The following is a 16944-nucleotide window of genomic DNA, read 5'->3' on the forward strand; positions in this document are numbered from 1 at the left end:
ACACAATTTGCACTCAATCATTAATAATACAGTGAAATCTTTTATGGAAACTACCTCCGACATGTAAACAAACCACTTCTGAAACTGACAAGTTTTTCTGAGAACACTTATCACCATCCTTCTAAGATAAGGATTCTCAACCACTGGGGAAGGGGAGTTTGAGTTTCAGGAGAAGGGGATGTAGTCAACCTTTTATTAAACTGTTAAGTTTTAGTTTATGAATATATATATATATATATATAAACCCCTTTCATTCAAGTTTTAGCATTTATTAACGTTTTCCATTCTTAAATTTCTAAAGCATATTAAAAATTTTTATCTGAATCTAAATGAAAACATGTATTTTTCAAGTTTGGGAAAGGAGGAGGGAGGCAATTATCTAGCAATGGTGAAAGGGGTGCAGGTGGAAACGGGCAAAACAGGTTGTGAACTACTGCTCTAACATATCTATCTTTACAGAAGACCAAAATCATCTAAAACTATGAGCTGCATTAAACCCAAGAATGCTAAGATTGTACACAATTATTTTATTAAATTGTGTAAAAATTTTCATAGAAATAACCATAAAAAGAACTTCCTAATCAATAGTAGAAACGTTTTGCATGAAATGAAACAAACTAATCACGTTAAGATGAACACCATTTGAAGCAATTAGTGTGCAACAACAAGAGCTTATCATTTTATCACTGAAGATAAAACTGATGGTTTTCAGATGTGAAATATGCACTTAGAGTTCATGTACACCTAACTTTACATACAGAAAACATTTGATTGCAAGGGAACGATTTATTGTAAATTCCCAAAAATAAAATAAATGTTCAATGCTGATTTTTACTTTTAAGCACTGGAATAGACTTTCTTTAATACATCACAGAAAACAAATGCTAGAATGGAAGTCATGTTTTGATCATTCAGAGACCCATGAAAAGACTCAGGCTGAGAGATATTAACATCCCTCTTTTCCTACCCCAAAACTGCAATTTTGGATGTTTGTTCTTTTCAGGTAACAAGCAAATTTACAACTTAAGGGGGGGATTGCAGAATAGTTAAACAATTAAAGAGAGGGGAAAAAAAAACCCCTCTTATCTACAATTTTTGTCTCACAAAGACTACACCCAAACAATTTTTACAATACTACAGAACAAGAAGTGATCTACTGAATTCACAAGATGAATGCACATTATCTACCATAGAAATCTAAGTCTTGAATTAAAAGGAATGTTTGTACTCTACTTGATAGTGCAATTATTCCAATCATACAGTGACAAGAAATTCTAGTCCCATGATCTTTATCCAACAATATCAAGTAAATAAGTGAACTGAATAATGGCTTTGATCTTTCTAAGAATTGGCTAATGAAGATCAAGGGATTAATAGTTTTATTTATACAAAATATGATCAAAATAGAATATGCACACTCACGAGGGGATCCAGGATTAGAGAAACAGGGTTTTGATTCACTGCCAGGCACTGGAAGATAAGATGCTGGTGTTGAAAAATGAGGAAGATTTGAAGAGTAAGACTGGTTGCCATCAGATTCTTGAGGATTAATTTCTGGAACAGGGCTAGGCTCCCGAGAAAGAGAATCTGGTGTAACTAACCCACTCATACCACTATGGCTAGGAGATGCTGGTGCAGATCTGCAAGACAGAATTTTTAAAAAAGTTATTTCCAAAAGGTTCAGCTACAACAAATTTAGAATCATCTTACAAATGCATTTCAAGAGTTCTTGCTTTGGAACATCCAATGAGAAAATTCTGAATAATTAATTAATTAAAAAAAAAACTCAGACATATAATTAAAATATCATTCAGTATAGTTACACAATTTTATATTATCAAACAACTGGTAATTTATTTGGCTACCATATCTTCTTGATACTTTTTCAAAGAAAAATACAAAACTGCTATTTGGAAAACAGTAGAACCTATTATTTCAACACATAAATAAGGAGACAGTTCTCAGATTGTAAAACTTGTTTTATAACAAATGTTTTAAAGAACTGTTACATAACTGCTACTAGCTACATCAGATGAACTGCTAAACTAGAAGACGACTAGAGTTTTCTTTATTTGGTTATTTGTCTCACAACCAAATCAGTAAATGTGAACACTGAAATAGGAAAAGTTTTTAAGGTTAACTGAATTTTATTTATTTTTATAAAAATTAATATTGTATGTGTAACATTTTTTATCAGATTTAAAAAAATTTCTTTCTCATATATATACAGATATTCTTGTGCACATGCCTCTATCAGGTAATATTTCCAAGACATGTTACAGAAAAAAAATTTTGATCCAAAGCTTGCAGAATGAGTACAAAATGTAAAACCTACAGCTACAGTAGTTGAGAGTATAAAATGTAAGACCTACTTCTAATGACGTTATGAAACAAATAGTTTCAGATTAGTTGTCTTTTCTGCTAAAAAATGAAAAGGCATGAACATTTTAAATGTATCATATTAAACAGATTTCATTTCCCTTTAAATTGTGTTTGGGAAAAGATAGTTAATGCAGTGGTCTCAAACTCAAATTGTAATAAATTTTAATCTGATATTATTTGCCTAAATTCTTATCCCCCACTTTTTATTAAATATTTAATGATATCTATTTGTTTTATATTATGAAAATGTATACAAATTGCTACTTAAAAGTCTAAATAAATAATTATCTACGGTCCAGAAATGAAATAATCCAATTTACATTAATTAATATGGGGAAAATAACTTTGATTTACAAATTTTTTGGATGACAGATGTCTTTTATGAATGATTTACATTCACAAACTGAAGTTTTCACTATGTTTCTGTTATTCATTTCAATCATTACTATTTTTTAGCTTTTATTTTACTTGACTGAAATTTACTGATAAATAAATAAATAAATAGATTTATTTATTTCAATATTAACTGAGTTTTAAAGAAAAACATTTCTTTGCAGCTGCAAAAATTGACCAGTTGGTCTTCCTAGGCAGGCAAATTTCCCAGTACTTCTACACAGTTTTTTATGTAAATATGTTAATTCTATGTTAGCTTGTCTGTGAAGCCTCAATGAAAAAGTGTGTGAAATGACAGGGTCAAGCGGAAAAACAACAGCTGTTAGGTCTCGAAAGAAAATGGATGTGTAAACACTAGACATAAATTATACTGCACCAACTTGTAGCCGTTTTGCAGTGTGCTAATAACAAAAGAAACAGAATTCATTTTTTTATTGTGTTTTTCCTCAATATAAAACACATGCCACAAAAGCATTGCATCCATTCAGTGCACCCATACCTTAAACTGGGATATGTATTTCTTAAATAAAATATTCTAAAAAATAGCCACAGTTAATCATCTCAATTAAGACTCTTTATCATATATCTGAAATAAAATCTGAATGTCTTTTATTTGTTATGAAAACTTATTAATACATCATTAATATAACTAACTTCCAGTCGCTGTTGGATGATAAACAAAATTTTCTATGTATATACAGACATATATATAAATTTGGTAACAGTGAAATCTATGAAAATAAATGCATAAACACATTTTCCTTTCTTTCTTGTAAAATTCAAAGATAAATATTAATAGGTTAAAAAACTAATGTTTTTAAAATCATATGGCATTTGAAAACATGATCTGATTCTTTTTTTATGTAAACATGTTATAATCAACTTACCGAGATGACAGGCCTCCATATGGTGGTCGAAAGCATGGAACTCCACGCTGCCGTCGTTTCCTAAATGCTTGTTCGACTAATTTCGCTTCTGACTGAGGATCTATTTTCCAGAAAGAGCCTTTACCAGGTTCTTCCTGTGATCTTGGCACTTTCACAAAGTAACGATTAAGAGATAAATTGTGACGGATGGAGTTCTGTTAAACACATTGCACATGTGAAAAGCTAATAACACTATCAATGAAAAACATTAAACTTCAAGTTTTTTGTACATGGTTTCTTAAATAATTTATCGATTTTGATAATAATAATCATATAAAATATATTAAATACAATAATTTTACAACGAAAATCTAAAAATGTATCTACTTTGCTTTTCAATGATAAAATATAATAAATGTTCATATTAAAGATTTGAATACAGAATTAAAATATAATTTTCTCCATTTAACAAACTGAGCATCCTGTGGGTGTCTTGTCATTTCAAGTGCCATCATGGCATGGATCTATACGCTTATTAGGAAGATTGCATGGTCATTGTCACATGTTAATAATATGAAAAAAAAGGTTTATGATTTCCTACAATATATAATAATGATCTTGGAAACACACTTTTGCAATTATACAAGTTGTAATGCATATAGAAAACTAGTATATGGTAATTCTACAAGATAGTGCCTCATTTCACAAATAGGTGACAATACACGCATGATTTGCTCATCATGTTCAGTCTTCTCCATAGTTTTCTTTTCTTCGGGAGAGAATATAAAAACTTAAGTCTCAACACATGCATGCATAGTTGAAAACTGAAATATGTATATTATTCCAAGAGAACACAGCAATATCAAAAGCAATGAATGGATGCATGTAGCAGAAATTCTAGAAGAAGGCTTAAAAGGTTTATAGCTCAGCAAGATAATAGGTATTAGAATTACATTAGCTTTAAAACACAGAATTACATTAGCTTTAAAACAAAGTGCTTGATAAAATAAAATTTGGAACAGGACCTATTTGTCCTAGTTATTTCTGTCTTAAAGTGGGGAGATATTTCTGCCAGATCCTGTACAATATTTAAATGCTTCAAAATTGGTATTTATTTTGCAAAGGGAATCCACATTTACCATAACTAAAACTGTTACCAAGTGTTTTTCAATGTATTTGATCATAAATAAGTAAATATTTATATGACGATGAAATATTTTCAACTCGATCGGCACTTGCCATTACTTTTTCTCTATAATAATTACTCATCTAAAAATTTTTACCACTAAGTGATTTATAAATAAAATAACAGTGTGCTATAAATCATCTCAACTTCCATTCAGGCTTAGGTTCATGTTCTGACAAAACAACATGTAATGCACACATTTATCAAATACATTATTTCTATCATATGGTTCTATATCAAAAATTTCTAAGCAAATGTAAAAAAGATTAGTTTTCATTTAATATTGTAGGCTGAAACTAATAATGCTTACATGCCTTATCGCACATGGATTCTACACATTAGATTACAACAACTTATCTGCAAGTTAAAATAGCTGTTTTATAATATTCAGATTGCAACTGCAGTTATGATGTGGTATTATCTGGATGATCAGCTGAATCAATTAAGCAAGCAAATTTACTCCAATTCCAGAGAAAGGAATCGTAGTTTTTTTACAATTCACGGATTGCTTTTGAAGCATGCCAGGGACAGAGATCTGCAAACTGATTCTTGGGGGGAGGGAGGGAATCTTTATGAAAATGTTCCTAGAAAGTTCAGTTCGCATTTTAGGGGAAAAAAGAATGATTATCCTCCCATGTTAAATGTGAGTTTAATTTTTCTCATTTTCCAACTACATGAAAGTCTTTAAGAATGAATTTTGTTGTTAGTTCTTTGTAAAAAGGAGGTTTTATGGAATCTCAAAACTACAGTAAAAAGAAATCAGTGCAAGGAGTTCACATTTTACTAAACTGGTTTTTCTTATTCCACAGCTTATTTGATTCTTTTCACTCCAACCTGACTAACCGCTTGATTTCTCCTTCATTCTAGATTTTTTTCATTAAGGTTACTATTAATGAACGGTAAATCATACCAAAAAACTGACTCATTTCTGTGAGTGAACAGTTCTGATTCAATCCTATTAAGAAGTGATTTCACCCATCTCTAGACAGAACACTATTGAGGTTTCTTCCTGAACACAACATACACATCTATCAAAATATATAATAGCAAGTATTCTTCGTCTTTATGAAATGAAATAAGATACAACTTCAAATGAAAGAGTAAATTATAGTTATAAATGTGACAATGGCTCAAATCAGTAAGCAACCTTACGATATGGTATGATGAAATTTTAATGAGAGCTTGCGTACGCCTGCCTATATGAAATAAATCATTTGGGCATCTTCTGATTATAATCCCCGCTACTTTTATTATAATGTAAAACTGTCCCGTTTTTGATGGATTTCTGCATCCACATAAGAATAACCAACCTGTGAATGCATGTATCACACGTTTGAGTATTTAAGTATTAGCGATACACTTCATATTTACCCATCTTAATAATCATCATATTTAACCATACACTTCATATTTTGACTATCACTTCACTCAACAGTGCCTACCAATTGTAAAACTATTATTATTATTAAATAAAGGAAATTCAAAGCTAAGTTTCTGTTTTTCTTTCAAAATACTTCTTTTATTATTTATGAAGAGTAACTATAAACTGTAAATATAACCAAATAAATGCATTTGGCCAATTCACACAGTTGCTAATAAATTGGCACCTTTTTGTTAGGGAAGGATGTTGTGGATAATTACAAAATGCTAAAATTTCTTATGTTATGGTTAAAATAGGATAGGACACCTGAAGTAAATGTATCCCCTTGTTGACAAAGATTCACTTTGCGAACCCCTACTATATTTGAAGATTAGAAAAGTGCTATCTGACCTAATGACTTAATATTTCAACTTGATATTCAACGGCAAAGTGAACATGATGTAAACAACATGAAATTATGGCTCTGTCTTGCTAGGTTGAGGTCATTCAAGTGTAGTCAGTATAAGTTGGGAGAAAATTCCCAGATAATTCTTTATACTTACAGACTTAGTGGTTCAGGCTATAGAAACTGATTATCCATTCTACTACATAAAGAATGCTTTTAATAATGATGTTATTTTTTTGTAAAGATATTATTTTCTTCCATACATTTTCTCCAGAAGGCAACCAACTGCCTAAAGGAGGAGGGTTTCATTTTATGCATAACAACAGAAATCTCTACAATGTTAGATGACAATACTTTACACTGTCACCTTTGCTAGTCCTGAAGCAAAAAATAACCTAAGTCTTGTTAGTTTAAGCTCAATACATGGATTTAATATAAGAAAACCATGAGTACTTAAGAGAAGAACACTTACAATAAATAAAATAACTTGCCTGAGAAACAATGAAACTCTCCATACTCTCTCTCTATGTAACCCCCCCTTTTTTTAAATACAGTTTTAATTAAATGCAGATGAAGTGAAAATAATTTTTTTACTATCACAACACTTTTCATCATCGACATAAAAAACATTGACCTACTTATCAGTAACCGATTTTAATCAAAATCGCCAAACAAAAATTTTAACGAGCTAAATGAAATCATTCTTTTATTTGTCATTTTCCCATGTTATCACTTCTACTATTCCTTGCAATTCCATTAACACATTGGGGACAGATCATGAGTTACTCATTATTCTGGATCACAAGATAACCCATGCTACCTACAAGCTGTCTTTAAATGTATCCTGTTAATATATTCTATCTGCCTTGTTTATTTAGATGTTTTAACCAATGTCAATGCATTAAATGCGACTGCTTTTATGTTCTCTTCCCCATTTACTTCCTGGTTTTCATTGCATTCTGGTAATTTAAATAGTTGCTATCTTCTGCACCTTAAATTTTCTGGTGCTTTTCTCTTTCAGAAAACAGAAAGAAATGAATGAAACTGAAGTAATTTCAGGAGTTTTTGACGATAACTTATGTTAGGTTCCTAGTGAGAATGAAGATGCAAATTAACTGTATGAATGGATGTTTTGATGGTTATGAGAATAATTCCGATAACAGTGATATTATTAAATCTGTAAAGAAGCACAATGTGGCTATGCTTATGATATCAGAAAATCGAAAATAAATAAACTGTACCAACTGCATTAATGATACCAGTTCTACATAGAGAAACATTATTTGACTTTTCCCAAAACAAAAGTAAGTCTGCTTGCAATTGGGGAAGTATAATACAAACAAATCAAACTTAACACATTCAAAAAAATCTATGAATGAAAATAATTTTTAAATGACTTCATTTCCTTTTACGTTAATACATCACCATACATTTTTAAAGCAGAAAATTTTCCAATATACCTGCCAACTTCGATCAGCAGTCCTGTAAAATGGATAGTTTTTTGTAATATATGAATAAATTCCACTGAGAGTTAACTGCCTATCTGGCACTGATGATATAGCTTGTACAATAAGCTGAGCATATGAATAAGGTGGTTTTTCATCTTTTGACCCCGCTCCATTACTGTTTGGAGGAGGCTGTCCATCACTGTTGTTGGCAAACTGAAGTTTCTGGTCTACTTTACTACTGTTAGAGGTAGCAGCCGCTGCAGCATACGCTGCCACCATCTGAAGTTCACTTGCAATATTTCGTTTGCTCAATCCTCCACGAGGACTTGCAGGACAAGAATTGGCAGCACTAAAATTCAAAAAAAGATGGAAAATAAAATTAAATTTCAAATAAATCCTTTTACCAATAGAAAAACAATAAAAAGTTATTTTTCCAGAATTTATGATTCAGGTCAAGTTTTGAAGTTAATTCAAATATATCTAATGATAAATTTTAGTCCTAAAGTTTTCTAAGCTTGGAAACTAAGCTGATGTACTTCTTTCATTTAGTACAAGCACTTAATCGTCTTTTCCCTCTCCCCATAGCAGCAACGTGATACAAAATAAATTTTTACAAAAAGTAGCATCATCATTAAAAAAATAAGAAAAACTACTTTTAGATAATTGTTGCCTTGGGAAACTGGAGGATGAATCAGCAGTTATACATGTGGATTCAGTTATTAATATTTAACCAACATTAAATATGTCTGTATGCTCTCTAGTAAAGTAATTCGTCACAAAAGACATTATATCCATATTAATACAATAGTAATAACTTAAATAACTAAAATAATAATTTAAAATTTTGTAAAGTTATATATTACTTAACACTGTCACATATTAGAAATAATAATAACTTGTACAAACCTTATAGTACCTGTAGGAGAAGGTGCAGGACTTATGAAATGGGTTTCTGAGTCTGGTATATTTATCCGTAAAGGTGCCATAGGCTTGTGTGGCATTAACTCAGGAAGGGATCTACTTGGAGGACTGCTTTCATCAATAAGTGACTGAAATACTATTTTGATATTTGTACTAGGAAACCTAAATATACATCTGCAAGAAAAAATACTTATCATCAGAACACATTACTTGCAACCCTATTTTATTTATTTTTTTTAAGTGAAAGGCCAAAAACAAACAAAAAAAGGAGGGAGGAAAACTGAAAAATGAGATAAAAAAATATACGTATTTCAAACATTTAACTTTTATAAGTTTTATTCCATAGATCTTTTATCATATTTAAAAAAAAAAAAAAAAATATTACTTTGTAGATTAGCACTCATGAACTATCAAACCAATTATTATTACACACTGAAATACAATGGTTGTCAAGAGGTGTATGTTTACAAAGACTTGAACTGTTTGAAACAGTTACAGAATTTCTTACAAAAATTTATCAAGCCTTAAGTGATGATGTTAAAAATATCTAAAAAAATAAATAAAAACAAAATTTTTTATTTGGCAGATATATTTTCAAAGTTCAATGATATTCAAATATGGCTCTAAGGAAAATATATTACACTAATTTAAGCACTGACAGTTATTTTAAGCTTTTAAGTTAAACTTGTTTAAGTCTTCATTGCTATGCAAAGATTTTCAATACTTTTCAAATTTATGACAATTGGATATAACTGATGAAGAATTGGAAATATATGCAAATAATCTCGAAAAATTAACAGATGATTTCAAATTACGTTCTGGAGATACGGAAAACACGTATATCCCAGAATGGATTATCGCACTTTCTGCTCAAGTTGAAAATATCAACAGTCATTTGCAAGATGAAGTCATTAAATTATTACTTGACGTTGAAGCAAAGATGCTTTTTAATAATTTAACTGTGAGAAAATTTTGGACAAATATAAATATTATGCTAAAATGACCCAAAACCTTGTAATACAGCATTTGCCATTTTAATTGCATTCCCAAGCTCATATATGGTTGAATCTGGCTTCAGTCATGTTAAATTTATTTTAACGAAGCAGAGAAATAAATTAAAAGTGGAGCTCTGAGGCAATTTCTGACAAACTAATAAATTTCGAACCAAACATTGCTAATCTAGCCAAGTATCATCAAGCACATTCTTCTCATTGATTTATGTAAAAATTGGATTTTGTCAAAATAAATCATTTAAGAAATAGGTTAAGTTTTTTTATTTTTTATCTTTTTTTTATAGAGGGGGGGGGGTCGATAGATTATAAAATTTTTTAGGGTTGACAATCAAAAAAAGTTTGGCAGATTCTGGTCTAGAGGGTACCTAGACTGCATAGAGACAGAGCAGCATTTTTTAACTCATTCAGAGTGGAATGGTGTTTGTGACATTCTAAACACGATCCAGGTGTTTTTCCAGCTTACCTAAATTTAAAACGGAGTCCCACTTCTGTGAGAAAACCTGATGATTGGGTGTAGGAATATCTTAAGCATCATAAAGATCATATACAGTTAAAAGGAAGGATCTACGAGTTTTAAGTCTTTTTGTCACTTGCTGGTCTATAGTATTTTAAAAAAACTTTTCTTTTCTTAAGATTTTTTTTCAACAATATTCATAGCACTCCTTTCAAGGCTCCAAATCTGTGTGTAATTCCACAGCAGCAATAGGATTCGTTTTTGTGCCACCCTGATCAATCGCAACATGTTGTTTATAATGTTGAAAATATTGTTACTTTTTTTCTTTGTTCTGACATCAGTTGTTACGTTATTTTCTTCCTTCACGCTCGTACGGGGTTCGTAGATTTGGAGTGAATAACTACGACACTTGATGAAGTATCGAAACACACTTTATTGGCCAGTATTGTCAGGACAGCTCCAAAACACGTTTTTACAGTCGTCTATGAACAACTATAAACACGTTGACATGATCAGCGACATAGCCTTCAGGTAATCAGGCTATCACTGCAAAGCACTAGAGTACAGCTCCCAACTCTGCTTGGTCATTCTCGGAACTCCGCATACTCTCAAGACTCTCCACGCTGCAACTTGCGATGCACTCGACACACAGAGCACAGCTCCCAACTCTTCGGTTCAGTCGTTCCCAGAGCTCAACACGCTCTCTCGACGATGCACTAAGAGACTCCTTCGGTGCACTTGACGAACCACTCGGCACTCGCTGGCCGTCTGCCAACTCAATAGTCTTCGCAAAGACTAACTAGATGACACACTCGCACTTTAGACGAGACACTCTCTGAGACTAACTGACTGCGGACCAGCAGGGTTTATATAGCTTTCGGCTTGTATTCGAGAATATTCTGGGCTAAAACGGTAAGAATTCATTCCAGAAGGTTCTCCATCAGTCATGGCATATCACCAATTTTCTCGCCAAATGGGTGATTTTTTGCCAAATATGGCAACCCTGCCTTTCCTTGCCATTTTATGGCAACCCTAAAACTGCTTTGCGGAGAAGCCATCTTACCTCGCCTGTACATTTTGTAACAATATCAAGCTTGCTTCTAATAGAATCTGAAGCAGTAATGAAAATCTCATTACTTAATTCAACAGCCGCCCAGACCGTATAGTGGTTAGGCGAGGCAACTGCAATACCAAAGAGCCCAGGTTCGAATCCCAGAAAAGGCATAGTTGTAAACATCTATCCCTTCATAGAGGACAGAGGTGGCCTATCTATAAGGTGCTCCATAATAAAATGATCGCCACTTCCGGCCTTAGTAGTAACAAAGTCGGCTGAGGGCCCGCCATTGGTTTAAAAAAAAGCAACAACAGGATGAACATAACTTTTATAGGCTGTACACAAAACATCTTTGGTCAATCTTAAAGTAATAGCAGCCAGACATTTCAGTAGTTTTTATCTCAAATGTAAATTTTATAATACGAGGGCATTTCGAAAAGTAAAGATACACTGTACGCCAGAGGAACAGAAAAGTTTTGGTGAGCAAGTTGGCAACACAGGGGTTAACTCTCTCCTCGCGATCGTTCGGCATTTCAACGTTGATTCTGGTTGGAGTAGGTTGTGTTTAAAATGGCTGCGCAGATTCAGAATCCCGCCAAATGAGAAGTGCGCTCCGTCATACGTTTTCTTCATGCAAAAGGTCAGCGACTAGCGGACATTCACAAAGAAATTGTTTCTGTTTATGGGAACATTATGAATCGACAAAATGTAACAAATTGGTATTGTCATTTCTCTCAAGGTAGGACCGATGTTCATGACGAATAAAGAACAGGTCAGCCATCTGTGATCTCTGATGCCCTTCTTCAGAGAACAGAGGAAGCAATTCGTGCAAATAGACGTCTCAAATTGAAAGAATTGCATCGGATCATACCGGAAGTGTTAATGACAACTCTTTATGAAGTTGTGACTGTCAAGTTAGGGTACAGGAAATTGTGTGCGCGCTGGGTTCCAACAGGCGGCAACCATCTATGACTGTGGAATACAAAAGCTTGTGCACCGACTTGACAAATGTTTGGATAACGGGATGATTATGTCGAAAAATAATAAATAATCCAGTTAATAAGATGTAACTGGCATTTTCTAAATAAAATTTTTTTTTTTTTTTTTTTTTTTTTTTTTTTTAAGGAATGCGAGCCATTGCATCTTTACTTTTTGAAATGCCGTCATATATAAAAACAATATAACTACTGGTTTTAAAGCGAATAAGAATACATTTTTTCCGAAAAGAAATTATACGCCCAACAAAGATTTTTGCTACCTTATCCAAAAATTTAAAGTAATAAAATAATTTATTGCTTTTATTCTACTGTACAGAAAAATCAACAATGACTTATTTCTTAATTCTGAAAAAAAAAAAAAAATATAGCACTCAAAGTATAACAGTAATAAAAGAAATGTTCTGAGAGTCAACGATATGCAGATACTCAAGGCATTAGAAAATTTCGGTTTTGCGATTTGAGAATATTTAACTTTTTTTAAGGGGCTGGGCTGTAGTACAACACATCATGCATCTTACAACAGGCTAATAAAATAAAATGCAAAGTTAATGTCTTTTCAATAGCTGAAAGAAATTTAAGGTCACAAAATTTTGTTACATGTCTTCAGAGCCAATTCTACATTCCTTCTTTTTATAATTAATTTCAATTATTGTTCTAGGTCACTGAATAATCACTTAAATAAAAAATGATAAACTAATCTTATTATATTTCATTCATTTCCAAAACAGAAGATGGTACAAGAGTTGTCCACTAATATGGTGATTTATTATCAATTCTATTAACATTTCAATACATCAAAAATTCCAACTTTAATTTATAGTAACCGCCCTTTCTCCAGCCCCCCCCAATTTACAAACATAGCAGATAAAACTCTCATAAATGCAGGGAGACCTATCAATTGATATTCTGTTTAAAACACAGCATAAGGCTACAGTGACTGTCTACTAACTATTTCCTCTTTCTTTTGCAAAGGTCTTTGATAATCATAATTTAATTGCTTATCAAAATTTCTTGGATTTCCATCTTAAATATATATATGACAGTCCACAGATTCAGAAGAACTTCAACCCAAATTCTTTAAATTTTAAACCATGACATTAAAGTTTAAGCTCATTTTTAAATTTCTTAACTTTGATCAGTGTAACGTGTACAAAACGGCTGCATAAAAATTTCAGAATTATCACTTTCTGACCAATGACAGATTTACGAACTGGGAGGCACAATTCACATAAATATCCGAGAGCTTCGTTTTAAGACAATAAGTATGGTACTTTTTTATGCTTTAAATGTGAATACAGAAAATGACTGGGAGCTGCTTGGAATTTTTGGAGATCTAACACACCTCCAAAAATTTGCTTCTGCCAAAGAGCTTATACAGAAGACTTTGTAAGTAAAATGCCTCTGTATATATACATACACATATAGAGGGAAAGGAAATTGTACATTCTTTGTTTCTATGGTGAACAAAAGAACAGAGGAAGGGAATACATTTTTTAAATGTAGAAACATCTATGGTGTCATACCACATTCGATTAACTTCACAGTTTTCTATAACATCAGATTTTGTGTTTTCCTTTAGGAATCAACTTAAGAGATGCTAACAATGCTACAGAAGATTTACAGAGACAATGAAAGATGAAATCAAAAGCATAAGGTATATCAGCTAGTCACGTTATTGTTGACACTAATAAAATCATTTTGAAATGTAGGTGTCTATAAACTAACAATTAAAACATTTTACATATTCCAAATGTTGCTTGTTCTCAACAAAAGATGAAAAAACTGTTGAAGAAATGACATCAAAAAGTGAATTAATTACTGCTACAGTATTCTAATCTTCAGATGTGTTTGAGAGGAACACGATTTTAAGAAACCTGCCTATAATAAAAAAGAAATGCAACAGCAAGATACTTCATCATGGCTGACATGTTTTTATAACAGAATTGCAAGAAAAAGCGTACATTGGGCTTTCTGCATAGTCTTCTTCAGTGGATTCATTTTGCTCCTACAAAATGTTATCTGAACCAGAAAGAAATAAATGTTATGTTTGATACGCCTCTAACCGTTTTGTTTGCCATAAAGTTACCGCGGAACAGTTAATAAGCAATTATGCGGATATCTTGCGAGGTCGGAAAGACACCGTACTAGAAACAACAAACTCTCCCCCCCCCAAATCTTAAAAGTGCTATTTTTTCCCCTCCTCCATGTACTTCAGATTGCGTTAAGTCGTTTTACATAGTTTCTTTCAGCTTAAAATCGAGTTTGAAAGGGCTGCCATTGAAAAAACAAGAAGTCCTCGACCCTGCAACACGTAACATGTTATGTTTAAATAAATAAATAAATAAAAAAGAGCTTTAACAACCTATCTTAAGCAGAAAAAAGGCAGTTCTGTAAACTACAGTATAATTTGAGAAAGTCCATTTAAAACCAAATATTATTAACACTTCATTAAGAGACGCATTTTACAACGCAGAGTGAATTATCTGCTAATAATAAAATTTCAACAACTATCCAACAGTCCTTTATACCACTTGCAAATAAAGAAGTAGTATATACATAATTGGCTTTTTACTGCAAGTAAATTTCAAATCAAAACTTTTTATAACTCTTAGAGCAACTGCGACACTAGCCCCTTCCCCCCCAAATATATTCAAACTTTCTGGGGAAGGGAAAAAAAAAGAGCTCATTTACTTAGCTTTAAATTCAACACAAAATGAAACTAATGAATGAGGGCAGCGTATCTTAGAAATGGAAAATAAAATACACAGGACTAAAAAAATAAAATGCTATTACGAATGTAAAAAGGGAGGAGACAACTAACGAGGAAAAAAAAAAAGGCTTAGCTCAAACTAAGGAAAGCCGGAAGGAGATGAGGGTTGGAACTCTCTTAGGAAAAATTGGTAATACGTCCACAAATAAAATGGCTTAATGACCCGATGATTGCAGACCTGTTTACAAACAATGAAAAGAGCGAACAGTTCGAAGAATCAACAAATGACGAAACGAGAAACTGGTTAAAAGGGAACTCAGTCAATATTGAACGAGTTCCTCTATAACTGCCTTGACATTTCAGCTCCAAATGGAATGAACTCGAATAAACAGCCAGAAGGTTAAGTTACACAATGATTGCTTTCTTTTTCTAAATGCAGCATTTTCGTAAAGAAATATGTCACACAGCATTCTTTACTGTGCCCGTTTAAAGACTATCGATTTTTACAGAAGTTACAAGATCTTTTAAGAGAATTGCCAAGAAAGGTGAATAAATAGGAATGGAAGGTCTTTCTTTTCCTTTTCCCACTATTGCCGTGTGTAGCTTGCAGATAGCAAGCTGTATACCGGCTGTCATGAATTAATAAGTATGGTCTGAGCTCAGTCAAGAATTTATTAGAATTCACTTCTAAAAGGGGTGGAGTTTTCAAAGATAGATTTTTAAATATTTTTTCATGACCCATCATCACATTAATACAGCAGATAACAGCCGGAACTTTTTTCCTCCTTCTTCGAAAAAATTAATATTTAAATGAATACAAAATAAAGAAGCAGCATTAATCAAATGCCCAACTTTATTTGCCACAAAATGAAACAGCATTAATCAAATCAAACACGCAGTTGTCAGTAATGTTGTTAACTAAATAAATATTGCAAGAACGAGTCAGTATAATAAGTTAATGAAAAATTTTATGTAAACATTTATTAATTTCCGTAATTTCAAAACTTTTTACGCTATAACGTATATTTCATTTTTAATACTATATAAATATATTTAATTATAATTAGTTAAATATATATAAAATAATAAAATTAATAAATAACTTTTAGGACATTATTAACAACTAATTATTATTCAGCTTTTCAAAACAAATTTAAATAACATAGGCCAATAACATACAATTTGTCTTCCTTCCCTTTGATGAGGTCAGACTTCCAACTGAATTTTTTCATTCAGTTGCTTTTGTTGTTCCATTGGTAAATTTATAAACGAGAATAGAAATTAAAACGAGCATAAAAATGTAATATCTAACTATAAAAAATCAAACTTGAAAAATTAAACATTTGAAAAAAAAAAAAAAACCCTTTAGGACGAAATGAAAAATTAAGGTTACAGGAAAAGCAGAATATTAAGAACTAAAGGGAGGAAGCTCCCAGGACTTAGAAGGACTCTATTTATCCCTGGGAAGCTCCCTTAGTTCTTGAAAACATATTTCAGCGATTTGCTATTACTACGCATTATTTATTTTATAACTGGAAGGGGGGAAGCAGGAAATGAACAACGACAAATGCTTTTTATTTTTTAAATTTCCTCTCTCAATATTTCGATTAACATAGAGATAAGCAATTATGGTTATCAATATTTTTACTTATCACTCCATTAATAAACATTACCGTTTATCACTGCGCTACAGTTTACAAATGCCAGGTGTTCGAAATTTGGAATTATTTCCCTAATATGATAAACATTTCAA

General features: G+C 31.9%; 1 protein-coding gene across 2 annotated transcripts in view; it reads right to left on the minus strand.

Annotated features, from left to right (window-relative positions):
* Positions 1–16944, minus strand: part of LOC118204170 (forkhead box protein K1-like) — a 71788-nt gene that overhangs the window by 8486 nt on the left and 46358 nt on the right. For both annotated transcript variants that reach the window (XM_035376506.2, XM_035376499.2), the window contains exons 2-5: positions 8948–9136; positions 8054–8390; positions 3663–3856; positions 1423–1640 (exon numbers count right to left, since the gene is read on the minus strand). In XM_035376506.2, the coding sequence (XP_035232397.1) occupies positions 1423–1640; positions 3663–3856; positions 8054–8390; positions 8948–9136 (938 nt within the window). The remainder of the gene's footprint in view (positions 1–1422; positions 1641–3662; positions 3857–8053; positions 8391–8947; positions 9137–16944) is intronic.

The sequence above is a fragment of the Stegodyphus dumicola genome, chromosome 9, assembly GCF_044657685.1.
Source record: "Stegodyphus dumicola isolate Sdum_Otavi_A_Nest chromosome 9, ASM4465768v1".
Taxonomy (NCBI): domain Eukaryota; kingdom Metazoa; phylum Arthropoda; class Arachnida; order Araneae; family Eresidae; genus Stegodyphus; species Stegodyphus dumicola.